Here is a 27,529-nt window from a genome sequence, read left to right as displayed (position 1 = left end):
AAAAAAAAAAAAAAACGTAATTTCTCACTGAGATTGAAACACTTGGGAAGTGGAGGCTTGGGAAAGTTATTTGGTGGCCACAGCAGTGGGGTCACAAATAAAAAGAAGCAGTGCGAGTGGCAAAGTGCTTCTGCCGTCAATTGTGTCAGTGGGACAGAACGGATAGTTGCAGAATTAAAGAAAAAATGGTCCGACCTGAAAGATATACTAATTTTTTACCAACATATTACATTTGTGTTTTATTAGGCTATATATATAAATAGCAATTTTGTTTTTTAAACAGTGTTATTATGTGCTTACAGTATGCAAAATATGTGAAATAAAGATTCTCATTCATTCAAGGTGAAGGCAAAAACAAAACTGTCCTCTCCCACCTCCAGAGCTTGACTGCAACTGAACACATGCTTCTTCAGGACGGTTGTAATGATAATTGTAAAAGTTAGGACCGATGATGAGTAGCGATTGTGCTTCATGACTGTATTTGCAGACTTTGACATTTTATGATACATGTACAGTACATTAAGGAAAATATTTCGTTCTTATACTGTGTTCTGCAGTTCTCTAATAAAAGGATATTTCATGCCATTCTGTATCATAGGTAATCGCACCATCTCCTCCTGCGCGAGGACAATGTGACTAAGGCAGCGCTGATTATTATTATTGAATTTTGTTTAAATACATTTTGAATTACGTTTGGATTTTACTAGATGTATATAGCCTAAAACAATCTGCAAAAATAACACTGTTGGATTTAATCTTCATGATAATGTGGATATAACGTATGAAATGGAGTGTAAATTAGCCTATTAATTCTTAATCGTTCTTCTCACATTTATATCCTATACAATCTAACTTCAGTTAACGACCTCACCATCTGTGTCTCCGATTCCCTTTGGTCTCCAGAATGTGCGTACGCGCGTCTCAAAGTTCGCTTAAAGGTGCGCATATTCTCCCGTCAAGTTTGTTTTTTATAGATCACAACCTTTGCATGGGAACTGGTGTACATACGTTTCCAGACACGGTTTGTGCATACGCATTCTTTATAAATGAGACCCCAGTTTTTTTTTTTTTTGTATGCCCCGATAACTTTATCACATAACTGTAAGAAAAAAATTCACAGTTTTAGAACAACATTTAAAAAAAAAAAAAAAACTAATGGAAAAACAATATGGAAACAATTTGTACCCTACTTATGGAAAGTTCCACACATTTACATATGACATTGTTAAATATGTGGCAGAAGTTTAAAAAAAAAAAGGAAGAAGGGAATTAAATGGGTTTTTTTTTTGCTGCCATATATGATGAAGGAAGAATATTGACATAGGATGTCCTCTCACCTCTCATGCTTGTTCTCCTGTGCAGCCCTCAGCAGTTCCTGGATGTTCTTGGTGATCTGCTCAGTTTTACGGATGACGTCTTCTGTGCTGGGCAGACTGGGGTCAGGCTCACATTCGTGATCATCTAGCTCCGGTATGGAGCCGCTCTCTCCCATCCAGCCACTGCTGCGCAGGCGACATCTACGGCCAAAGCTGCAGGGAGAGAGACGAGGTAATATAAATGGAACCAAGGCGTCAGGGATGAGTAATGCTTGGTGCGTGCTCCGTGCCTTTACAGCATCATTAGTGTTTCCTCTCTTTGCTTGGCTAACAGTGGAGGACAGACCTTTCTTATTTTCGGAGGGAAACAAAATACTGGTTTTGTTTGCCATTAGAATTCTAAAGTTATTTCAGGTCATAAAAGGAAAGTGGACACATACCCGGAGTCATCCAGATCAGATTCGTTGACCGTGTTATCATAGTCTCCGTCAGACACACTGCTCTGCTTGTCAAATTTGGAGGCCTAAAGAGACAGGAAAGGACACGGCAAGAAAAACATGTGATGTTACTAAATGCCAAAGGTGCCAAGCAATGAAACTGCGGTGATGGAATAGTAAAGATCAACACATTTGCTAGTTCATATGAAATAAAACTAATTCAATTCAACTATCTCCATTAATGAAATGGTCAATAGCGTAGAAGTTATTAGCATTAGATCTTTCAAGCACTAAACTCTGAAAAGTACGGAGCCCCTAAAGGGACATGGTGAAGAAAAGAAAAAAATGAGATGGGAGGAAAAACTGTTTGGCAATGCTTTGGTGTTCTCTTGAAAGTTTACATCTCCCAATTCTGACTTGCCTGATATAAAGTCGCAATTGCGTGACTGTGATTCTCACAATTCTGACGTTTAACATGCAATTGTGACTTTTCTCCGAATTGTGTGATATAAAGAAGTCAGAATTACAAGATATAAAGTCAGAACTGCTTGATATAAAGTCAGAATTGTGAGAGGTGAACTCTTTTCACCTCTCACGATTGTGATTTTTTTTCACTATGTCCCTTTAGGGGCTCCGTAGACAAGCATCACAAGATATGAAAAATATAGGTGAGCAAACAGGTTAGTTGAGTCCTTAAATGTGGTTAAGAGAGCTGTCTTAGATCAATAATGTTAATTCAATAATGCACTTCTAGCCAAGCTCAAATCTACAACACTTATCTGAGTGCCAGTCTCCATATATTTTGTTTAGCAACATTAAATTGATCCTAAAGGGTTAGTTCACGCTAAAATTCGGTCATTCTGTCATTAATTACCCTCATGTCGTTCGACACCTGTAAGACCCTTGTTCATCTTCGGAACACAAATTAAGGTATTTTCGTTGAAATCCGATGGCTGAGAAAGGCCTCCATTGACACCAATGTCATTTCCTCTCTCAAGACCCATAAAAGCACTAAAGACATCGCTACAAAGCCCATCTCACTACAGTACTTCTACAATAAATGTATGAAGCGACCAGAATAGTTTTTGTGCAGAAAAAAAAATCTAAATAACTACTTTATTCGACAAGTTCTTGTCTTCCGTCTGCGTCTCTGACCTGAACTAACGAGGAATTTGGAGAACAAGCGAGGAATTTGGTTTACAAGCAGAGGAAGATGTGCTGTATCTAAGCTGTTCGATTCTACATTGATTGTGCTTTAAGTCTATGCGTAGTGCTCAAAATTATGCTAAAGTGTGCATTTCCTGGATGCCTGAACTGTGAGAAACTAATAAGTGCATGTAAAAGTGCCTTATCAAACCTTATCAGATGGAGGAAAAGAACTCGTTGAATAAAGTGATTTAAATTTTTTTTTTTTTTTTGCACACAAAAACAATTCTCATTGCATCAAAAAAAGATTGTAGAACCACTTTGTAGATAGACTTTGAAACTACATCTTTAGTGCCTTTTTATGGGTCTTGGCAGAGGAAATGTCATTGCTGCCAATGAAGGCCTTTCTGAGCCTTTCTGATAGTAAAAATTCAGCTATACCGTCACAGAAAAAAAAGACATTTTTAAAATTACAGTTATATTTTAATATATTTAATTGTAATAATATTAATAATAATTTACCATTTTTAAAACTTTTAATATTACTTAGACTAAAAACATTTAAAAAATCATTTAAAAAAGTATATTGACTGCACGACACGTACAAGTCCAGTGCGTAGGTCGATCATATTTGCGTTGAAGCACAGAGCAGCAGATGCAAAAGCTAAAGTAATATAGCTATGAAACAACTAGTGTGTCCTCAGGGGAATAACTCAGGGATACAATTGAATCTAGGTCATGGCCCTGATTAGAGTATACCTTCACAGTGCCGTAAAGCATTTACAGTAAAGACATTTGACAGTCTCACTGGAGCATGATTTACTGTGCTCAAGGATATGAGGTAATGGGGTCAGATGCGAGCAGCACTCCGAGTTGGGACATTACTAAATTAGGGTAACATAATATTGTAGCAATTTCTTGTCAGGGCAGCACCTGTCATGATGCTTGGAACAATCAAACTAATGTTCCGTTGAACATACAAGCACTTTTTTAATCTTTTGCTCTACACACACCTTCTTGAATACAGAGGTGTAAAATGCATTGTGATATAAATAAATAAATAATGTAATAATGTGTTATATTTAAATGAATAATACCCAATGTACTGCATTCTTATACACAACATAATCAGCTTTTAAAAATCCAGATCCTCATTCGACTTCCAGCGGGGACACGCTACCATTTAAATGTTTGTTTTTGGGAGGGATTTTTTTTTCTTCCAGCAAAGATGCATTCAATTGCTCAAAAGTTATAGTAAATACATTTATTATGTTACAAAAAATATTTTTATTTTAATAGATGCTGTTCTTTTGGACTTTCTATTCATCAAATCACCTAAAAAAATGTTGAAATGTTGTATAAAAAAAAAAAAATCTTGAGAACCAAATCAGCACATTAGAATGATTTCTGGTGGATCATGTAACTCTAAAAACTGGAGTAATGATGCTGAAAATTCAGCTTTGCAATCACAGGAATACTTTCAATAATTTTTTTTTTTACAAAAAACTATATATTACCAATAGTATTGGGACACCCCTCCAAATCATTTAAATTCAGATGTTCCAATCCCTTCCATGTATATAAAAAATTAAATAAAATAAAAAAAATCAATCAAGCATGCAGACTGCTTTTACAAACATTTGTGAAAGAAATCAGTCTCAGGAGCTCAGTGAATTAAAGTGTGGTACCGTGATAAGTTGCTCCCTGTGCAATAAGTTGTTTGTGGTATTATAACAAATTGGAAGCAATTGGGAACAACAGCAACTCAGCCACAAAGTGGTAGGCAACATAAAATCACAGAGCAGGGTCAGCGAATGCTGAGGCACACAATGTGCAGAAGTCGGCAACTTTCTGCAGACTCAATAGCTATAGATCTCCAAATTGCGTGTGGTCTTCAGATCAGCTCAAGAACAGTGAGTAGAGAGCTTAAAGGAATGTGTTTCCATGGCCGAGCAGCTGCATCAAAGCCTTACATCACCAAGTGCAATGCAAAGCGTCAGACGCAGTGGTGTATAGCACACTGCCAATGGCCTCTAAAGCAGTGGAGACATGTTCTCTGGAGTGATGAATCACACTTCTGTCTGGCAACCCGATGGATGAGTCTGGGTTTGGCGGTCACCAGGAGAACACTACTTGCCTGACTGCATTATGCCAAGTGTACAGTTTGGTGGAAGAGGGATTATGGTGTGGGGTTGTTTTTCAGGGTTTGGCCCCTTAGTTCCACTGAAAGAAACTCTTAATGCTTAAGCATAGCAAGACATTTTGGACAATTTCATGCTCCCAATTTAGTGAAAACAGTTTGGGGATGGCCCGGTTCCAACATGACTGCGCACCAGTGCACAAAGCAAGGTCCATAAAGACATGGGTGAGCAAATTTGGTGTAGTGGAACTTGACTGGACTGCACAGAGTCCTGACCTAAACCCGATAGAACACCTTTGGAATTAATTAGAGCGGAGACTGCGAGCCAGGCCTTCTTGTCCAGCATCAATGCCTGTCCTCACAAATGCGCTTCTAGAAGAATGTTTATGGGAATTTTGGACCACACTCTTAACCTTGTTGAAAGGCTTTCCAGAAGAGTTGAAGCTGTTATAGCTGCAAAGGGTGGGCATACTCCATATTAAACCCTACTGATGTGTCATTATAGTTCATGTGCACGTAAAGGCAGGTGTCCCAAAACTTTTGGCAATATAGTGTTTTTTAAAATGGAAAAATTGTAATGATACATTTAACGAAATTACTGCTTTTACTTGATTTTCTACCAAATAAATGCAACATTTGAATAGTGTATTGTTTTTTTTTGGGGGGGGGGGGGGGGTAATAGAAAAATAGAAATTGATTAATTGAATTCTGTTCTATTGTCTGAAAAAAAATGATCAGACCAATTATTTACAGACAAAACATGGCTTTCCAAGTGATAAACACATACAGACTCTGTGATAATAGAAACATGGATCGAAATATGGCTGCAATCTGCACACAAAAATAAACAAGCTAATCCAGCTCATCTGCATATTTCACAAGTATGCATTTTCATAGTTTTACTTTCAGCCCAGAGCAAGTGCAGAAGCATTCCAAGGCATCCTGAACAGATGTGTGAGCAGCAGTAGTAGAAGCAGTGGACAAGCCCTGAGCAGTGCATCCTGGGAATAAAGACACAAGACATGAAATGTGTGTGCTATTTATGAAGATGATGAAGGCAGAAATACGTATCAGTTGAAAACAGCAGCCCCCGGAAGGTTGTTGGAGGGACCGTTCATGCATGGTGATGCGTGGAGCACAACAGGAGTAGGAGGAAAAGGGATGGATGGGAGTAGTAGAGGCAGATGATGAGTTTGTGAAGGATGGTGGAGAGGAGGCCAAAAGTTCTGGCGCCGTTCGGCCGGTCCCACGAGGAACAGAGCATGTGAGGATGTACTTAACCCTTTGCGCACTTTCATACTGCAAATAGGACGGGGAGGTTGAGGAGGAAGTAAGGGAGGGGAGTGATGAGGAGGTGGCTGCAAATACACCCTTTCCAATCTATAAGGGGTGCAAATAAGACTTAAGACAGATAATGAAAGACACACCCCTGCCTCCCCCATGATGAAGAGCCTGAAAAAAGTAATTTTGACTTTTGTAAAACTGCATGATGTTGTCAATAGAAACTTTTTGACAAAATAGTACCGTTCAAAAGTTTGGGGTCAGTAAGTTTTTTAAAGGACAACTCCGGCGAAAAATGAACCTAGGGGTAACTAACACATGGTTACCGAGTAGATCGTTCTCTGGGATGCGTTTTCATGAAAATTGAATGTAAAGAATTGTATCTCTAAAAACAGATTAGATTAGATTAGCGTTCATGGCTCGACTTGTCGAGACTGTTTTCCAAGATGGCTCCTGTCTGTATACATGTAATGGACTGTCTTTATAAAGTATCTTCTTATTAAACTGTGTGTACACTTACAAAGTTCTCAATGCTTCGGTTTGCATGTAGGGACCCTCATTATTCTACCGTGCTAGTGTGAATCTATTTTGAGCCTTGTTAGCGGTAATAACTAGTGATTTAATTTGACTTATTCTATGCCCCATATACTAGCATTATACTCTAATTTGTTTTTAGAGATAAAACTCTTTACCTCGATTTTCATGAAAACGCATCACAAAAAACGATCTACTCGGTAACGATGTGTTAATTACCCCAGGTTCATTTTTCACCAGAGTTGTCCTTTAAAAAGAGACCCCTTTTTGAAATAGGTCTCTTATGCTCACCAAAGCTGAATTTATTTGATTAAATATGCAGTAAAATAATAATATAGTGAAATATTATTACAATTTAAAATAGCAGTTATATATATAGCAGTTAATAGTATATATATATATACATACATACATACATACATACATACCATACATACATATATATATATATATATATATATATATATATACTTTTTTTTTTTAAAGTAATATATTTTAGTTTATTATCAGCAGAAGTTTTCAGCAGTCTTCACATGATCCTTCCGAAATCACTCGTGCGCTGATTTGGTGTTTGATAAACATTTATTATTATCAATGCTGAAAACAGTTCAGCTGCATAATATGTTGTTTTCTGTATAATATATTTTCTTTAAAAATATATATATATAATGTAGTCAACCCAAACTTTTGAACGGCAGTGTATACCAATACATTTCTAACATTTCAAGTTGTAAGTTGAATAAATCCATATTAGTTAATGTATTAAGAACAAACAAATTCACAATGAATGAACAATATTACATTTTGAAATGAACATTAATCTAAATTAATGAATGCTGTTAAAAATCGGAGCAAACCTTGTATTTTTTTTAGAGAAAGTTTTATAGAACCTGGCACAAGTGTTAAATATTAATGACTGATGAATGAAGTTTGAACATCTCTAAAATTAGCATGCACTTAAAAAATAATCAGTAGCATTACTATGCAATAAAAGCAATTTAAAACCATTGCGTCTAAACCTTTTTTTAATATAAACACTCAAAAGGTCAGAAAAAAAATGAAAAAGGAAATGGAACAGGAACTTACATTGTATAAAAGACAACTGAAAATAAAACACTGGGCATTTTACATCAAGATGATCCTCAAATTTGTGAGTAATTGACATTAAAACAATAATCAACAAAATGTAGAACAATCAAAAATGTTTCCAATGTGAAAAAGGTGTACCCCTAAATAAATGCTTAATACCTTTGAAAAAAATTATGTACACTGACTTGAGCATGCCGACATGTCGAGATTACATTTACAGCCAAATACTTCTCAATTTATCTCAGTAAACCCTAATATTTAAACACTGGTACAACATTACTGGTTGTATTAGAGAGCAAAATAAGAAGGAAAAAAATTGCTTGGTGTGCTTAAACCTGTGATCTGAATTTATAAAGTTACATAAAACAAAGAGAATGGGACTGTGTGACTTGTGCATTGAGATGGCAATAAAATCATGCTTTGTAAGTCCCAAATGACACATGAAATTAAAACAGGAAACAGAAATGTGGTGAAATAGCTGCTGTGTGAGCCAACAAGACACAAAGTGAAGTAATACATTAGGTAATCCAAAAATAATGCAATACACAAATGTGCATTTTGGAAACCCTCATGAAACGCTGAGAGCTGGAAACATACCACCAGCATACTAGCATGCTGCAACATTAGAAAAGAAAGGTGAAGAAGGAAAAGAAGGCAAGAGGCAGGTCTTTACTTACATAGGTTGGGAAGGGTTGCAGGGTGGGGAAGGTCTCCTCGGGGTAAGGGGTCTCTCCCTTGGGGAGAAAGGGCTTCAGACCAGAGCCGGTTTCATACATAGACATGGGGCGGCTCGCCCGTGCAGACAGGTGGCGTTTCAGGGCAGAGGAGGAGGAAGAGGAGGAGGGACTGGAGGGATTGGGGTGGTCAGGGCCGCCGGGGGCCTGATAGGGTTGTTGAGCGGAGACCTGCCGCCTGAGAGAGCTGTTCTCACTTTGCAGAGACTGCAGCTGAAGAGAAACACGAGTAAGCGAGAGAAACGCATAGAAAAGCAGAAACTGTTGCAAAGCTGAGCGTACAGGAAAAACTGTCAATAGATAAATAATGTTCAGTGTGACCCCTTTCAGGCCAACTGAACTTTTACATTACCAACAAAAATGATTAAATCAGAGGGTTAAATATTTTACATCTGATATAAATTAGTAGCAAAACAACATTACTAAATTGTACTAAAAATACAAAAAATTAAATTGCATCCTATTTTCTACAATTTAGTTAGTCTGGCATATAAGATTACTAATATTATTAATATTAAATAAAATAATATCAATCTTTTTAGAGGATTTTTGCTGCATAAAACTGCAGGGGGTTCATGAGGTTATGATAAAAATGAATAATTAAATTTGAATAATAACAAAATTTAATATTTGTATATTTAAACCGTTCTTTTTTTATCTTAGGTCCTATAAAAATAAGTAATTATTAGTATATATATATAAAATATTAGTATATATACTTTTAGGGGAACTTTGAATAAATAAGGAAAAGGGGACAGAAAAGCGTTAAATTTAGTTGCTCAATAAATCCAAGTTGCATGCAGGCACTGGCATGTGCAATGTTGCAATGCCTAGACATGTTCAAGCGCAGAGACAGAGATTCACTCTGCAGCTCAGAGAGAAGCCAAATAGCTAGAGCCAGACACATTGGCCAGGATCGGAAAGGAAATGCAGAGCGCGACAAAAGAGCCTTAGGACTTCAGTCATGATGAGATGATTTTGGCCATCTCTATATTCAGATGTTCATCCAATGCAAAGCCACACAGTTTTATCACACAAACGTCACAATGGACTAATTATTCTAATTATGACCATTTGCAAAAGAATCTGAAAAACATAATACACAACTTTTGTGTAGGGATTTAAATGCATGTAATTCACAACCACTTTCAAATCACCATACATTTTAAGTAAGAAGTCAGACCTTTAGCAACAACAATACTAGTTACATGTTTTTTTACGTGAGGACAAAGTAGTTTAGGTCATAAACAATCAAAACCTTCTGTTACATTTAAAATACACTAATGACCATGTTCTATTATAATCATAAGAAATGTAACAGGAAACAGGCTAAAGCTGTAACTTCCTTAAAGGGACCGTTTACCCAAAAATGAAAATTCTTTCATTTCTTCTGCTGAACACAGAAAAATGTGGGTAACCAAACAGTTGACGGTAGCCACTGACTTCAATAGTATTGTTTTCCATACTATAGAAGTCAACAGCTACTGTCAACGGTTTTCATTTTTGGGTGAGCTATCCCTTTAAAAGTTTGTCCGTTGAAGGACTGCCATTATTTTAGCATTGAGAAATATCAATAAAATAATGTTTGATTTATTCAAGACTATTAAACACTTCAGTAAGTGTGTGCAAATTCACTTCTCTCCAACTACATTATAATTTATTGTCTTTACAGAATAATCCTTGAATGGGCTTCTATGTCAATGTGAAAGGGGGGAGCTATTTTTTAAAACTATTTTCACATCGAAATGACAGTAAAGGCTTGAAAAGCTCCAAATTCAATTGAGAATTATTATTTTATATTTAAATAACAATATATCTCAGATTTGTATACATTTATATTTCTATGAACCCCTGTCTAATGTACAAACATAGAGAAACAGCAAATTAAAAACGAGTCATGCTGATGCAAGAGCCAACTGCTGTATCGGGTTTGCAATTAGGGAGGTTAGCAATAGCATGCCAACTAATCATCTGCAATAAAAAAAGTCAGTGTGTTTTGGTTTTATGTCATTGATAGAGCATATTTTCTAGTGGTTTAGAGGTCAAGGTCATGCTGGTTATTTGAACACTACAGCAGTTATTACAGGATTATTTTGACATCAGCATTCCAGAGGATTTCAAAAAAACATAACCCTTCAGTCAGGAGGGACTTTTAGGAATGTTGCCCCCTCACGTGCAAGAAGAGACACAGGTGTAGGGGTTAGACAGTCTTGCTTTGTTTAGGAGCAGAAATGCTGCTCTGACCAGGGTGTTCAGCGCTCACTGCTGAATCTCTGGTACCTTTTTATGCATCAATCTCAGCTCTTCATTTAGATTACTGTTGGCCTTCATCAGTTCCTGAATTTTGGCCTCAGAGGCTGAAAGTGCGTTTTTCACCTCCAGAAACTCCTGCACCGAAATCGGTCCATCAGACAGATCAGAGTCCAGACTCTGAGGAGAAAAGAAGATGGAAAGATGGCTAACATGTACACATGTATGCTGGGATGGCAAGAACGGCACAAGACATAATTCCTAAAGCTCCACCAGCTTACCTTAGCTCTGTCTGCTTTGCCTATTGGTAAATCAGTATCTGTTTTATCACACAAATGTCACAATGGTCTAATTATTCTAATCATGAACATTTATAAAAGTATCTAAAAAACATTAGTGTGGGAATTTAAATACATATAATTCAAAAACACTTTCAAATCACCATATATTTTAAACAAGTAGTAAGACCTTTAGCAACACAACTAAAATAGTTAACAATTTTTTTACGTGAGGACAAAGTAGTTTTAAATCATAAACATTCAAAACCTTACATTTAAAAACACACTAAATCACCATCGTCTATTATAATCATTGAGAATTGTAACAGGAAATAGACTGAAACTGTAACTTCCTTAAAGTGGTAGTTCACCTTAGCTCTGTCTGCTTTGCTTATTCGTAAATCAGTATCTGTGTCCTCATCGGATGCCACGCTGTCATAGTCTGGCTGGTCGATTTCCTGGCTTTCACTTCCATGGCGACTACCAACACTTTTGAAGAACACGTCAGCATTGTCTATGAAGAAGCAAGCACAACAATCAGGAAACATCACAAAGAACTTTAAAAGAAATCAAAGACTAAAGGCTGGTATGCCTAAATGCAGGCTGTACCTTTAGGACTTGAGACTGAATTCCCAAGCTGACGTCGCTTTGCATCACTTAGAATATCAATCACAAGTGTGGCAAATTCATGAGCGTTGAACCTTGCCAGCTTTTGTCTTCCCTGCAAAAGTTAAATCATGATTTTATTGCATATTCAACGTCTGCACAAACAGCTGGTCTTATGGGAGCCCTGTATAATTAGAGCCCGATTAGGCATTTTTCTTTCCAGGACACATTCTTGTATTCAAAAACAGCTCAACCAGGGGGCCGGGGCCCACTAGGGGGAATTAGCAAACTTACAAGGAGGCCTCAGAATGACATAAAAGTATTTAAATTAAGAAAAAATATTATTACAATATTAAATAGGGCTGTCATTTTAATGTGATAATTTAATTAGTTACGGAAAAAAATTATGTTGTAAAATTATTAACGCATTTAATGCACCCTCCCCGACCTAGACCTGCGTAGATCATGTGACATTTCGTACAGTTGACAGTGACGAACACTAAAATGTTATGTGTAATAATATAGTTAAATCAATTATAATATATTTTTTTTAAAGCTTCTATTTGGTGTTTTTCTAATTTAACACAATGACTTTTGGGGGCTCAGTTCTCAGCCAATAAACAATGAATAGCTCTTCAACAGACACATATTCACCAAATAAGCTAAATATCTATAATTTTACTGCACAGAAAACTAATTTTCTTACATTGTATTGTTGAAAGTGGACAGTTTGTTACAAAAGCACAGCTTCCCTGAGTAGTTGGCCTGTGTGTCATAAAGGCAGAACTAATCAAATACGCATCGTTGTGGTTTGGGTTGACTAAGCAAACTTGTAGTTGTAACTGTTTTGATGCCATTTCCTTTTTGTATTAATTGTGTGGCATCTCTTTTTGCATGTTCGTCTAGCACATTTCTGCATGGTGCACTTTGCTGCAAACACTGCATAAAAGGTGCTATAAAATGTCACTTTTCAGTGCGATAGCTTTCTTTCCTGTTAAGATGACTTCAGCGAAAGCGTCAAAACTTTCTGTACAGTACTTGCCTGGTTTCGTGTTGATGAGTACTCTGGGTTTACAGGAAGGAAAGGCACAACTGTTGTCTCTGTTACCAAGGTGCTGTGGTTCTGAGTGGCCAGCCAAACTACAACAAAGACAGCGTGTCATGCTTTGCACTTGTATGATGTACATTTCATGAGCCTTTTCTTTTCATTGTTCATCACATGCTGATCGTCTCACCTGCATCTGTCTCTCTTCGATCCACTTCATCGTACACATCCATTGCTAATTCCTCAAACAAATGATCGCTGAGCTGCAATTGTATTAGTTACATTAGTAAGCTGTGCTCTCAATGGTTGTGAGCATGTTCAGAGACATGTTAAAGCAAATAAAGATGTGGTCTTATTTATCAATGACTGGCAGATAACGGTTGTGAGGGGGTTGGGGTACTTAATGGCCATCTGCTTCAGAGAAGCCAAACGGTTTCCTCTGTGCTCAGCAGTGTTAGTGAAGCTACTTTAAAACTAGCTTTTCAAGTAACAAGTTACAGTAATTAAACTTCAGTTAAAAGTAGTTAACTAAACTACAATCTACTAGCAAAGTGTAAAGGGGGGATCTTCAGATGCAGGCACAAATGGTATAATTTTTCTCTGCAATCACAGTGGCATTTATCTGGTACAAAAAAATGAGGATATGGTTTTGCGTTTTGCAAGTAGATTGTATTAATTTAGGGGTGACAGCATTTGTACAGATAAACTGATACTGAATAAAAATAGTCAAACATAAATAGTCAAACTATTGTTGTATACCTTTTTATTTAATATTTCGCTTAATATAATAAAGCAATTTTATTAATTAAATTAATAAAGCAGAATTTAGCTTTGTATTTAGCAGGATTCTACTTTTAGTTAGTTACTCCCCAACAGTGGTGCTTAGTCTCGTTCTGTGAGCTATACTGAAAAAAACGAATAAATAAAATAAAGTAAAATAGAGGACTCACAGACTGCAGTTTTCTTTTTGCAGCTTTTGCAAACTCTGTTAACTCCAGACTGCTATAAATAAGAATAAAATAGTAAAAATAGGAGTTATTTTTGTTGTTGTTGTTTTTAATTAAAACAGCTTTATTATCAAATATGTAATGGTGAAAGATAAGGTGTTATTTAATAAAATGCCATGTAAAATACTTACACATTTCTTTTTCATCAAAGACAGGAAAAAAGAGAGAAAGAAATAGCAAGATATTAACATCAAATAATGTTAACTTTAAAAACTTGCTCGGATCACTATCTCAGCTGTTCAGGGAAGTATTCGGGGATACAATCAGAAGATCCAAAACATGACCAAGCACATCCCTGAATACTCCTCTACTGCAGAAGAAACTTCTACAGTGGTGTTTCAGTGTTCGTGAACCCATAGAATTCTATATTCAATATCTTCTAGATTTCTGTATAAATATGAGCCAAAACATCATCAGATTTTTACAAAAGATAAAGTCAGTCAACGCACAGGCAAACAAATTAGACAAAAATATATACTTTGTGAATTAAGTATTGATAAAAATGATCCAGCATTACATATCTGCAAGTGGCAAAGGTATGTGACCTCTTGCTTTCATTATCTGATGTGACCCTTTATTCAGAAATAACGGCAACTAAATGTTTCTGGTAACTGCTGATCAGTCCTGCACAATGACTTGGTGGAATTTTAGCCCACTGCTCAGTACAGATCAGCTTCAACTATGGGATGTTGGTGGGTTCTCACATGAACTGCTTGCTTCAAGTCCTTCAACAACATTCCAATTAGATTAAGGTCTGGACTCTGACTTGGCAATTCCAAAACATTAACTTTGTTGTTCTTAAACCAAAGTTTAGTAAAATGACTTCTGTGATTGGGGTCGTTGTCTTGCTGCATGACCGACTTTCTCTTGATTTTCAGTTCACGGATAGATGTCCTGAAATGTTCCTTTAGAAAAATAATTGACTGGTATAATTCAGAATTCATTGTTGCATTAAATGGTTAGTTCACCCAAAATTTGAAAATTTACCTCATGATTTACTCATGCCATCCTAGGTGTATATGGCACTTCTTTCAGACTAATACAATCAGAGTTTTTTTTTTTTTTTAAAGTCCTGGCTAATCCAAGCATTATAATGGTAGCCTAAAAAAGTGCATCCATTCATTATAAACATACTCCACACGGCTACAGGGGGGTTATTAAAGGTCTTCCGAAGCAAACTGATGAATGTTTGAAAAAAATATATATATATATATTTAAAATGTTATAAGTTAAAATATCTAGCTTCAGACAGGCCGCCTTCCGTATACAACTTATGAAAACTTAGCACTTTGAGATTGTAAAAATGTAAAGTGCTTTACAAATAAAATTCATTATTATTATTATTATTATGAAAACAAACGCAACTGGCGTGATGAAGTCAGAGAGGCATAAGCATTTTGAACTGCTAAAGACGCTACACTTTCTTCAGTATTCTTTTCTTCTGTTGAATACTGAAGGCTGTCCGCTGGAAGCTAGATATTTTACTTTATAATGTGTTAAATATGGATATTTTTCATACAAAAACCCATCGATTTACATCAGAAGGCCTCCGGAGCCATGTGGATTACTTTTGTAAAGAATTGATCCACTTTTTTGTCTTCAAATTTTGGGCTGATAATCACTGCCATTATAAAGCTTGGAGGAGCCAGGACATTTTTTAATATCACTCAGATTGTATTCGTCTGAAAGAATAATGTCATGTATACCTAGAATGGTTTGAGGTTGAGTAAATCATGGGGTCATTTCATTTTTGGGTAAACTATCCCTTTAATGATGGCAATTTGTCCTGGCCCTGATGCAGCAAAACAGGCCAAAACACCATACTACCATGTTTCACAGAGGGGATGAGGTTCTTATGCTGGAATAAGCAGTGTTTTTTTATCCTCTAAACATAAAGCTTCTCGTTTAATCCAAAGTGTTCTTTTTTTGTCTCATCCGTCCACAAAACATTTTTCCAATGGCCCTCTGGCTTGTCCACATGATCTTTAGCAAATTGCAGACGGCCAGCAATGTTTATGCAGAAATATAGAAAACTCTTGATAGGTTCACAAACTTTCAGGAAATCAGAATATATCAGATTTTTACTACCTGTCCGCCATCTGTGGTATAATGAAATGCTGTCCATTCTTGTGATCTGAAACACAAAATGTGTTGACACTACTGACATAGTTTATCATTTACATTTAACTGCACAGATGCACACTGAAGCATTAAACACAACAAGCCCACTGTAACATCACTGTGGTATTTTATTGAGGCATCTGGCACTTTGAAGACCATAACCTATCATCTGATCTGACTAAAGTAAAAGCATGCTGTAAAATGGCTTCATCAGCGCAAACAGCCCTACAGCTGGATATCAAAACATCAGGAACACCCCGTCAGTGCACTGACTCACCAGGCTTCCGTCCACAGAGGTAGAAAGCCAGCCTGTCTGTAAGCTCGTACTGTATTTCCACCAGTCTGTCTGCCAGGTCCTGATGGCCAGCCTGCCTGATTACAAAAAAACCACACTGACGTTACAACACATGCCTTTTTATTTTTGAACTTTTAGGTCCTGTGCCAAATGCTGCCCTCAACCCTTGTGGTCCTTCTCAGAGTCTCCAATGAAATCTGCACCAGTAATAGGGTGCACAGCAGGCCTCATATGACGACAAATGGGACAGCATACAGACCTGTGTACCAGTGTTGTTATTAATGTAATTTATTTACCTTATTTCAGCTTTTTTGCTAATTGAAATAAAGCTGAAATAAGCATAAGATGAAAAACTTAGAATTGAAATGTTCCCTTGGTGACCAATTGCAATAAGTTTAAGTACTAAAACGTCTTGGCAGATATCTGCACTTTCAGTGGAATACCTTTTAATAGGGCTATGTGACTAATCGCATTTCGAATTCGATTTTTAGCTTACAATATTATGAAAACAAGATAATCACGTTAAAATGATTATCAGTATACAATATATCAGTATTACCAATCATGCCCCGCAGTTTAGCAACAGTAGACTGCATTTTACATTGCTCTTTTTCGGATGATTTGGAGGTTAAGTTTGGCCTAGGGAGGAATGGAAGTGCTAAGCGCACCGTTGTAAAGAAAAGGTATCCTTTTTACCTCTCCAAAAATGTAGTCCTACACATTACTTCCATCGGCTTAAGAATGCTTCAAACTAACAAAATCACCCTGTTCCACAAAGATATACAGTACAAATGCAAACAATAGACTGTAATATTACTACTGGCTTTACACAAACACTATGTAAAATTACCAAAACTGAAATAAAAATACGATAAATAGAAATATTTTATAAAATTAAATACTAAGACATACTATAATAGTGTATAAACAACACTAATAAATATCCATGATATTTATTCATGAATATGTTAAGTCCATGATAATGATATTTTAGTGAAGGTAACCAGCCAAATACATTACAAGGTGTCTTTTGCACAATCCCCACACTGACAAATAACATATAGGATGTAATCAATAAATGCAGATTTCAATGCCGTAGCTATTGATTACCTTGCATAGTTGATGGGTGTTTTGCCGTTAGAGTCGGGAGCCCCAGGGTCTGCCCCATAAACACAGAGAAGCTCAGCCTGACACACTTGCCCTGCTTTAGCTGCTATGTGCAGCGGGGTGTTCCCTTTCTCCTGTTATAATCAATACAGAACAGTTAAAAACGCATTTTGTATGTAACCGAATATGATAAATTGAGGTGAGAACAGAGGTTTTTACCGGGTGGAAGTAGTTGGCTTGAGCCCCAAGAGACAGTAACCGCAAACAAGTCTCAAGATTGCCGGTTCTAACACTTGAGTGAAGTTGCTAAAGAATCAAAGACAATGTGCATCATTAGAGACTAGGGGTTGAATGTGTTTAAAGTCTGAAGCTTAGTGATGATGATGTTGAAGTCACGAGACTGTGGTGTAAGCTACTGCATTTAGGCTTCAAAATGTATAAATATTTGTGTTCATCCGTGAAAATTATCTTGATGGACAAAAGGTTGGACACCTCTGCACTAGAGGAACCGTTTACATTTATAATGCAACAAGATTCATTTAAGTCAAACCTGAAAATAAATGTCAAGAATTTGAATGAACATCAACCATACAACAGGAAACTCTTTCCTTACCTTGCTTAGATCAGCGGCTGCTGTACTGTCGTCATCTCGACAGGGTAAACGATGGACGTAAGCCAGCATTTGATACTTTGCTTTTATGAACTCTGCCTTGTTGGGGCTTTTTTTTTTTTAGGTGAGAGAAATAATGAAGCAATTAGAGCCAGTCAACAGTTGGGTGTTGCCTGTATCAGCAACTATAATAAATTTTTTTATATAAAACCACTCAAAATTTTGGAATCAGTAAGGTTTTAATGTTTTTGAAAGAAGTCTCATGCTCAACAAGGCTGCATTTATTTGATCCAAAATTACAGTAAAAACTATGTAATATTGTGAAATATTATTGCATTTATAAAATAACTGTTTTCAATTTTAATATAATTTATAATAATGACAGATGCATCTTACTGACCCCAAACTTTTAAACAATGGTTTATATCAAACATGTCGAAGATGTAAACGTTAGAAGACTAATATAAAATATACTCACTGGACTTTATCCTGAGGATTGGCTTTGCGTTTCCCGCTCATGATGGATGATGGGTCCAGCAGAGTGTGCTCCCATATTGCATTAGCACCATTGTTGTATAATGTCTGAACCATCTGTGAATGAGAAATAAATTGAGGGCATACATCACAAAACAAAAATCCATTATGAAAACATGCTCCTTTAAATATGCTTTGTGAGTCACACTCTCTGTTGGAAGGCCCTCCAGTGAGGTCGCCCCCCAATAAACCATTTTCTTAACGATTCAAAAGACTCCATTGATGGATTAAAAAATACAGCTGTAAATAAGAATGTGAAAAAATGTACTACACAACAAGGACACATTAAATGAAAAGAGGCATTATGGGATCAAAGCAATCGTTCATGTACAACAAGAGAACAGGAATTTGAGAAAGAAGATGCTGCAGGCTGTACAAGAATAACACTTTAATTCAAATTCAAATATGATGGAGGAGTTATAGAACCATAGACTAACAATAGTTATTATCTCTTTATATGGAATTTAGAATTTTAAACTAGACTTTAAATTGCAAATTACCAGAGAAAGAAAGAAAAGAAAATTAATTAGAATTTTGTTACTATTATTGCACTAGCAGCATTAAGGTAAAAAAAAAATGTGTATATCGTGACGTGAGAAATATAAGTATTTGAACACCCTGCTATTTTGCAAGTTCTCCCACTTAGAAATCATGGAGGGGTCTAAAATTGTCATTGTAGGTGCATCTCCACTGTGAGAGACATAATCTATAAACAAATTCAGAAATCACAATGTATGATTTTTTTAAAACTATTTATTTGTATGATACAACTGCAAAAAAGTATTTGAACACCTGAGAAAATCAATGTTAATATTTGGTACAGTAGCCTTTGTTTGCAGTTACAGAGGTCGAACGCTTCCTGTAGTTTTTCACCAGGTTTACACACACTGCAGGAGGGATTTTGGCCCACTCCTCCACACAGATCTTCTCTAGATCAGTCAGGTTTCTGGCCTGTCACTGAGAAACACAGAGTTTCAGCTCCCTCCAAAGATTCTCTATTGAGTTTAGGTCTGGAGACAGAACGCCAGAACCTTGATATGCTTCTTACAGAGCCACTCCTTAATTATCCTGACTGTGTGCTTCGGGTCATTATCATGTTGTAAAACCCATCCTCGACCCATCTTCAATGCTCTAACTGAGGAAAGAAGGTTGTTCCCCAAAATCTCGCAAAACATGGCCCCGGTCATCCTCTTCTTAATACAGTGCAGTCGCCCTGTCCCATGTGCAGAAAAACACCCCCAAAGCATGATGCTACCATCCCCATGCTTCACAGTAGGAACAGTGTTCTTGGGATGGTACTCATCATTCTTTTTCCTCCAAACAGGTTTAGTGAAATTATGACCAAAAAGTTCTATTTTGGTCTCATCTGCCCACATGACTTTCTCCCATGACTCCTCTTGATCATCCAAATGGTCATTTGCAAACTTAAGACGGGCCGGACATGTGCTAGTTTAAGCAGGGGAACCTTCCGTGCCATGCATGATTTAAAACCATGACGTCTTAGTGCATTACCAACAGTAACTTTGGAAGCGGTGGTCCCAGCTCTTTTCAGGAGATTGACAGTCATGTTTAGCTTCTTCCATTATCTAATGATTGCTCCAACAGTGGACCTTTTTTCACCAAGCTGCTTGGCAATTTTGCCGTAGCCTTTTCCAGCCTTGTGGAGGTGTACAATTCTGTCTATAGTGTCTTTGGACAGCTCTTTGGACTTGGCCATGTTAGTAGCCTACCTACTAACAGCTAACAACCTCAAACAGGTGCATCTAATTTAGGATAATAAATGGAGTGGAGGTGGACATTTTAAAGGCAGACTAATAGGTCTTTGAGGGTCAGAATTCTAGCTGATAGACATGTGTTCAAATACTTATGTGCAGCTGTATCATACAAATAAATAGTTAAAAAATCATACATTGTGATTTCTGGATTTTTTTTTAGATTATCACAGTGGACATGCACCTACTATGATAATTTAAGACCCCTCCATGATTTCCAAATGGGAGAACTTGCAAAATAGCAGGGTGTTCAGATACTTATTTTCCTCACTGTATGTATTTTGTGTCAAAGTCTTGCTTGCAATGAGTAAACATGAATGAAAAATGTCCAATCACTGTACAAACTTTTTTTTTTTTTGGACAGGATTAATGCATGGCCATAGTGGATCTCACTGATGAATGAACGATTTTAAGAACAAATTAAAATTCACCAATGATTTCAGAATAATATTTTTTTCAAAATTTATGGAGAGAAAAAAATATAGGAAAACTAAAATCACATGTACACAAAAATAACTTATTCTGCATGGCTGTTATCATATAAAGAAGTTATATTTGATTCCAACATGACTATAATTACTAGGGGTGTAACAATACACTCGTGTCACGATTCGATATATATCACGATACTGGATTTTTTTTACTTATTAAAATAATATTATTATAATTTGTGTATTATTAGGACCTATAAATATTTCCCCATTGCCTCATTATATTCAACATTATATATAGTCGTTTAATGTAGTAAATTATTTCCCCTCACACATTACTCACGCTTTCAATACAGGCAGCATTCTCTCCTGGTGCTCATAGTGTCCTGCCTCTCCCGCTATTAATGCACTATACATATAAGAATAAACCATCAAAAATGTTTTGAACAATTATACTACTAAAACTAAATGTGTTCTGGTGATTTAAATTATGTTTGTTCTTTCATTAAGGAGTGCCGCTTTAAATGATGTTTGCGCTTTTGAAGAGTGACACTCCAAATTCCGACCCCCGCCAAATTATTACCCCCCCAGTATTGGTAGGTTTAGGGTTAGTTGTGGGACAGGGGTTAGGATTAGGCAATCAGGTAGTGACTTCAAGGAGGGGGGGGTGAGGTTTCTCTGAATAACGCAGATATACACATGTACAGCTTGGCTAATGAGAGCTCTGTAATCTGGTTCTTTACAAAAGGTGTTTTTGAGAACTGGTGAGAATGGCACATTTGGCATTGCTAGAGGATCCAGGTGAATAGTAGCTGTAAGGAAAGCATGTGCGAAAAGCCCTTATATGGAGATGGTTTGGGTGTGTTTTATGTATATGACTAACCTCGTGCACACAGCCGCTCATTTAGAATACTCCAAATTCAATAACGTCAGAACAAGGTTAAGAACAAATTCATGTGCGTACGAACATTGTGAATCAGCCGGAGAAGAGCTCCTGTGCGTACAAATACGAAAGAATCCAAGCAATTATTAGTGAATGAGACCCAATGTGTCTGAGCAGCCCATACTCTTCAGCATCATCCACCCCCCTTATTCTAAGGACAGATTCAGGCCAACATGTGATTTCACTTCCTTCAGCAACAACGATGTGAGTCAGCGCTGGAGTGTCAGAATTCCCTTTTTTTCCAGAGTTTTGAGGATTTTATTTTCAGACTGATAACAAGCAAAAAAAAAAATCCTGAATTAATATTAATTAAATACAAATATTAATTAATTTTGACATTCTTATATGGAAAAATTACATTTGAATGGAAATAAAAAATAGGAATGCACTGAAATAAAAATTCTTGGCCGAAACGGAAAACTGAAAAAGAGGAAACCAAGGCCGAACACCGAAAACCGAAACACCGAAAGAAATTATGCCAATTATTAGTAATTGAAAGTTGTAACCAATATTAACCATTGCACGTATGGCTATGACTGAAAATCAAGGCATAAATTAACATTAAAGTTTCAAATAATAAATCAATTACAAATTATGCATACATTTATTTAGCACATTGCAACAATGCACAGTATAAAATAAAATTCAAACTAAAATGTTTAACTTGACCTCACTTATGTGTATATTAAATAATAATGTACAGGCCTACTAGCCTGCAGAAAGTTACAGAACTGTAATAAAGTAATCAAATGTAAAATAACAGCATATTTAACTGTTTAAATTAAAGATTAATCCTTATTAAACTTCCAAAAGCTATTCAATCAAGAGGAGCGAGTGATGTCCTTATATTTTGTTTGACATTAAACAGAGCAGTAAAGGCTACTGCCCCTTTAAGACCTAATGCAAGGATATGTGTCATCTTTCTCGACTGTATAGAGTTCACTTAAGGCATATTCAGACTATGTCTGCTAGGATACTCATCAAGATGGACATGTTGACATACTTCTTGTGTGAGTTTGTCCTTTTAAGCGCAAGACTTGAAAGAGAACTCAATATTTAAGACTTATTGTTTCCGTGATAAAAGTCTTTTGGCCATTTTCGGCTGAAATTTTTTGGAGGCCGAAAATTTGGTGCATCCCAAATATAAAATCAACAGCCATTTTTTAACCATGTTGGTCAAGTCATTTTAGGCCGAATTTTTTGTTGTTGACATTTTTGTTTGTTCCTGGCATTTTGGTGACAGATGTTTTACAAACAAGACCCAGATTTGCAGTTTGTGTCAAACTGAACGATGCAGCGCTGCCAGCAATAAAAAAATCCCTGTCATGAGTTGGAAAGTCAGGTTGTCTGAGTTGTGTTGGCAAACAGCGGATAGTGCATATAAAGTAAACATCTTTCTTTAATAAATCTGATAAAAATGCAAGACAGAAATATGAAGGATGCAATTCTACTCTATACGTACTTAAGATTACCATGATATTGGCAGAAACTGTGTTATGTCCCCTTTAAAAAAAAAAAAAAAGATGAAAGAGGTTGATCAGTTAAAGACAAGAGCTCACCTGTAGCTGGGTAGGTGGCCAGGAGGTGTGCGACAAATGCCGTACTTGCGAGTTGTGGCGGCCCAGACTGCGGTGAACTCCGCAGCACTCGTCACATATCAGAACTCCTCTGTTCACAGACGCCCAACGAGGATCTAAAGAACCCCAAGAAAATCAACAGATTAGCAGAAAGTAAACAGTGCGTCTCAGCAGTGTTGATCATTGATCAATACACATAATAACACTAATGGAGCTTTTTGGCTGGTGTATGAGAATGGAAACAGAAACCCAATACTTTTAAAAGGTTGATGGAAGGGGGATGCTTCTTAGAAGAATGCAATGAAAGAAAACAAACTTAATAAGCCCAAATGAATCATATCATCAAAAATTAATATTAAGAAAGCAAACAGAAAACTTTGAGATTTCATTTGGATTTTAAAATGTATTCACTTGCATGTGTATTAATTTGTTCCACTATACCATTACTAGTAGCACAGATTTCTAATATGTAGCTTTGATATGCGATGTGATGTAACATGACGACAACAAAATGTGGTGCTCAGTTCTTCCTTATAAGGCCACAGTAGCAAAGGTTGAATGTCATCCTTTCATGTATGGCTGTAAACACGCCAACTTCCTCTTACATACACATGCCTCAAAACCACAACAAATGCTAAGCAGCTGAACTTTACTTCCAGGGTACGAGCAGGTGAACTGGGAAACACTGTGCGGCTTCTTAGTTTCACTACCTTCGAGAGGGTTGTCTGCAGCGTGATTCTAAACTGGTTTCACTTCACAGTCAGACACTGAGCATAAAGAGGCAACCGAATACACTAACAAGTTTGTTTATCAGTATTAAAAACTTAGCAGATTTCCATGAACTGCATAAATACAGCAATTTTAACATAACATTATAGGCTAAACAGGATTTTTTTTAAATCATTTGTAAATGCTTTACCAACAGCAGCAGAGTGATTTACCAGTGCAACAAACATGGCTAAAAACAGCAACAGTAATTAGCTCGTAAATTTGCACTACCGTAAGCTAATCCAAACTTGGCGTTTTCGTGAACGCTAAATAAAATTATTGGGTTGAGAGTTTGATTGAGGTGCACCAGCCAATAAAAGATATGGAAAGCATCATACCTCCCTTTAAAGTTCTTTTTACTATACTAAGCACGTTATTGTTAGTTGCAAACCAGCAAACCATTTCTGGGTCACAACCGTATTTTTTTTACGGTCTATGGTCACGGCCCACCAGCTGAGACCTAGATCACTCAGAGTTCCCTTACTACACAAACTCAACAACCTATACTAAATCAGAATCAACACTTGTCACCGGCACTCGTCCTTCATGGACGTGACATACCAAGGCAGTTTTTAATAGAATATGTCATACATAGTATCACTCCTTCCCTGAGTCATGATGCCAAATCAGTGAAAGTGGGGCCAACCACACTGGACCTATGACTTAGGTGTCTGAGGAGCCCATACCCTCCCACCCTTCCAAAAGACAGATTCAGGCCAACATGTGATTTCACTTCCTTCAGAAAAAAACGATGCGTGTCAGCGCTTGAGTATCAGAAATTCCCAAGAAGAGAGAGTTGAGGATTTATTTTCAGATAACAGGCAAACTTTTTTCCCCCTAAATTATTCACTAAATGCAAATTGTAATCAATACATTTTTTCCATTCTTACACAGAACATTAAAATTTGAACAAAAATATAAAATCAACACAATTTTTTTTTAACCCTGTGGGGATCTTTAGTCATTTTAGATAAATTTAGGATGTTACAAACATTTGCCATTTTTATACTTTATTTTAATGAAAGTATTACGAAGGTACAAAACTGGGTAATGTATGTAGCACCTGCTATTTGAACCCAAAAGTCTACATGGTCTTACAAATAGTTACACTTTGTGTTCAAAATGACAGGCACAAAAAATGTATGGGGAATACAAAATATGAAACAGTATGAAAATACTCTTGTAAGGAAGGAACTAGGAATAAAACTCTATATATACGGTATTATTTTCTATTATTACATATACAAATAAATGGTGCATCATTTAGAGACAATATTGCCTAGTACCATGAAATGAAATACCCTGAAAATACAAAATATTGAAAAATACATGTTATTGATACTAAATATAGTACATTAATTTAAAATAAATTATTATTATTTTAAATACACTTATTGTCTTAGGTCTATTTGGAAGGCAGAGGATTAGTGTGGCCCTAAACAAACAAACCCAGACAATTAAATCTGGACTAAAACGCATCCTTTTACTGTATCAAGTGAACAGGTCATTAAAGCCTCTGACACTTATGAAGTTAGTGACCATTTGGGGTTTTACAGCCAGTGAGAAGGGATATATGATACCACAATTGCACCAGTCTAACAGAAACATGAGCTATCTAAATTAAAAACTGATTCACTGATAAGCAGACAGCAGTCTAGAAGCAAAATTCACTTCCCTTCATGCACAGGAAGTATCAAACAACAGCTGCAAAAAGGCCAAGGGCCAGAATTGAGCACCTGGCACAAGCATCATTCCCCTCTCACCCTCATTCTCCCTCCCTCTCCTTTTCTTTCTCTCTAAGCCAAGCACTGATCTCTTCCCCATCAAGTACTGCAACGGCTAAAATAAAACCCAGTCCTGAATGACTAAAAATATTCACCCTAACAACAACTGCCCAATGATCCTGACATGTTGGGGCAGCCCAGGCCAGCTGGTGACTGAGGCGTAACTAATCAAGAGGAATCAATGCTGAATGAGGAGAAAACTCAACCCCAGAACATAACCAAACAAATCACAGGATAGAAAGTTAACCGTGTTTTATAGTTCAAATGCTAAAATGGGTCTAACTTATAGAGTACAATTCATAAATGAAGAACTGTTCTCTAAATATTTATCAAAAAATAAAGAGTGTTCATGTAATTTATAGTCTTTGCAGGTGTAGTTATGCACGGTCAATGCATTGATCAAGACAATAAATTATTATATAATGTGATGACAACAATGCTATGTGACATTTTATTTATTTCTAGATGCTCCAAAGTCAGGGCCCTACATGTATTGGTTAGTATATGTACATGTATATGTTGTTGATGTTTACACCCGGGATTCCCCTTGAGGGTCAATAAAGTATTACCCATTTCTCCAAATAAAATATGAATACAACGACTGTTCACAAACCTTCACAGCATCACTGGAAGCTGAATGAAACCCCGTAAAATTGAGTCAACACTGCATGCAGCGGCTCTGTCTGAAGCTCCCACCGAGCTGCCAGAGAGAATGTTTGGCCAGGCGCTAATGATGCCTAAAATGTTGTCTAGGTAGACACCTCACTAGGTTTTGAAACAAAGCCAATGGCAATACATCATCATGCTGCAAAACGCATACATTTACTATATATCCATTCAAATCCATGGTTTTATCGCGACAAGAAGGTTGCATAAAAATCTGAATAATGTATTTGCATAGTTAACGTTAAATGTTATTATTCGGTCACTTCATTGAGTAATATCACCCGGTTGTCCAGTGCAAGTTGAGTCTAAAGTCGCGGAATATACTCACCCGAACTGCTGCAGTCCGCACAAACTTCGCTATTTCGCAGCCGTTTCGACATCCTTCTCTCCGGTAACGCGGGTATTACCATGTATTATCGACCCAAAATCGTCCACGGATAAATTTAAAGCATGTACCGCTTTGACATAATGATGGGCTCCGTTTAAAAGTATTGTATCACTGAAAGAGGCTTTCATACCCGAAGAGGACGCGCATACGAAGGAGATAAATGTGTGCGAATGCTGTATGTGAAAAAAACCATAGAAAAAACGTATGTCGTAACGTCTAGCTTGAAATTAGGACAGACGAGTCAGGCAGTGGAGCCTCTGACATGATGCATTCAAAACTACACGAACACAACGGAAATGCTTGCCCAGCAACCCATCAGATCGCAGTAGAGTGCCATCTGCCCTCCCAGACCACACGTTTGAGTTTATAGTGACGATAAATCAGATTTCTAGCGCTGCCTGACACACAGTGGACAGACGCGTCACTGCAGCACGTGAGATATTTTCTCCATTTCTCTATTTATTCGCAGACCTTGAGACGATTTTATTGCCTAAGTAAGTGTGGGGTGGAAAAGAAAATAGTCTTTATGTTCAGAATCTATCTATAAAGTCAAATGAGCCAAACACTATCGGAAAATGAATTGTATCTAGGACGCGATCTTCAAAACATACTGCGTTCGTGTCCGCGCATGCGCAGGAGAGACTCGCCGCTCCTGATGAGCTAAAGATCG

At 36.8% G+C, this 27,529-nt stretch overlaps 1 protein-coding gene across 3 annotated transcripts in view; it reads right to left on the bottom strand.

Moving 5' to 3' along the window:
• git2a (G protein-coupled receptor kinase interacting ArfGAP 2a) overlaps window positions 1-27,246 on the bottom strand; it is a 34,246-nt gene extending 7,000 nt beyond the window's left edge. Inside the window, exons 1-18 of one of the 3 annotated variants that reach the window (XM_067439311.1) lie at window positions 26,800-27,246; window positions 23,236-23,369; window positions 18,475-18,587; window positions 18,000-18,105; window positions 17,606-17,692; window positions 17,390-17,520; window positions 16,262-16,356; window positions 15,952-15,997; window positions 13,995-14,000; window positions 13,807-13,858; window positions 13,047-13,119; window positions 12,854-12,951; window positions 11,815-11,926; window positions 11,577-11,719; window positions 10,958-11,107; window positions 8,621-8,890; window positions 1,757-1,839; window positions 1,338-1,529 (exon numbers count right to left, since the gene is read on the bottom strand). In XM_067439311.1, the coding sequence (XP_067295412.1) occupies window positions 1,338-1,529; window positions 1,757-1,839; window positions 8,621-8,890; window positions 10,958-11,107; window positions 11,577-11,719; window positions 11,815-11,926; window positions 12,854-12,951; window positions 13,047-13,119; window positions 13,807-13,858; window positions 13,995-14,000; window positions 15,952-15,997; window positions 16,262-16,356; window positions 17,390-17,520; window positions 17,606-17,692; window positions 18,000-18,105; window positions 18,475-18,587; window positions 23,236-23,369; window positions 26,800-26,881 (1,973 nt within the window). In that variant the 5' untranslated portion in view covers window positions 26,882-27,246. Of the gene's footprint in view, window positions 1-1,337; window positions 1,530-1,756; window positions 1,840-6,320; window positions 6,420-8,620; window positions 8,891-10,957; window positions 11,108-11,576; window positions 11,720-11,814; window positions 11,927-12,853; window positions 12,952-13,046; window positions 13,120-13,806; window positions 13,859-13,994; window positions 14,001-15,951; window positions 15,998-16,261; window positions 16,357-17,389; window positions 17,521-17,605; window positions 17,693-17,999; window positions 18,106-18,474; window positions 18,588-23,235; window positions 23,370-26,799 lie in introns of all 3 variants that reach the window. The other 2 variants (XM_067439313.1, XM_067439312.1) reach the window with 2 other exon arrangements.
• Window positions 27,247-27,529: the final 283 nt, after the last annotated feature.

The sequence above is a fragment of the Pseudorasbora parva genome, chromosome 3, assembly GCF_024679245.1.
Source record: "Pseudorasbora parva isolate DD20220531a chromosome 3, ASM2467924v1, whole genome shotgun sequence".
Lineage (NCBI taxonomy): Eukaryota > Metazoa > Chordata > Actinopteri > Cypriniformes > Gobionidae > Pseudorasbora > Pseudorasbora parva.
This window is presented reverse-complemented; position numbering and strand designations above follow the sequence as displayed.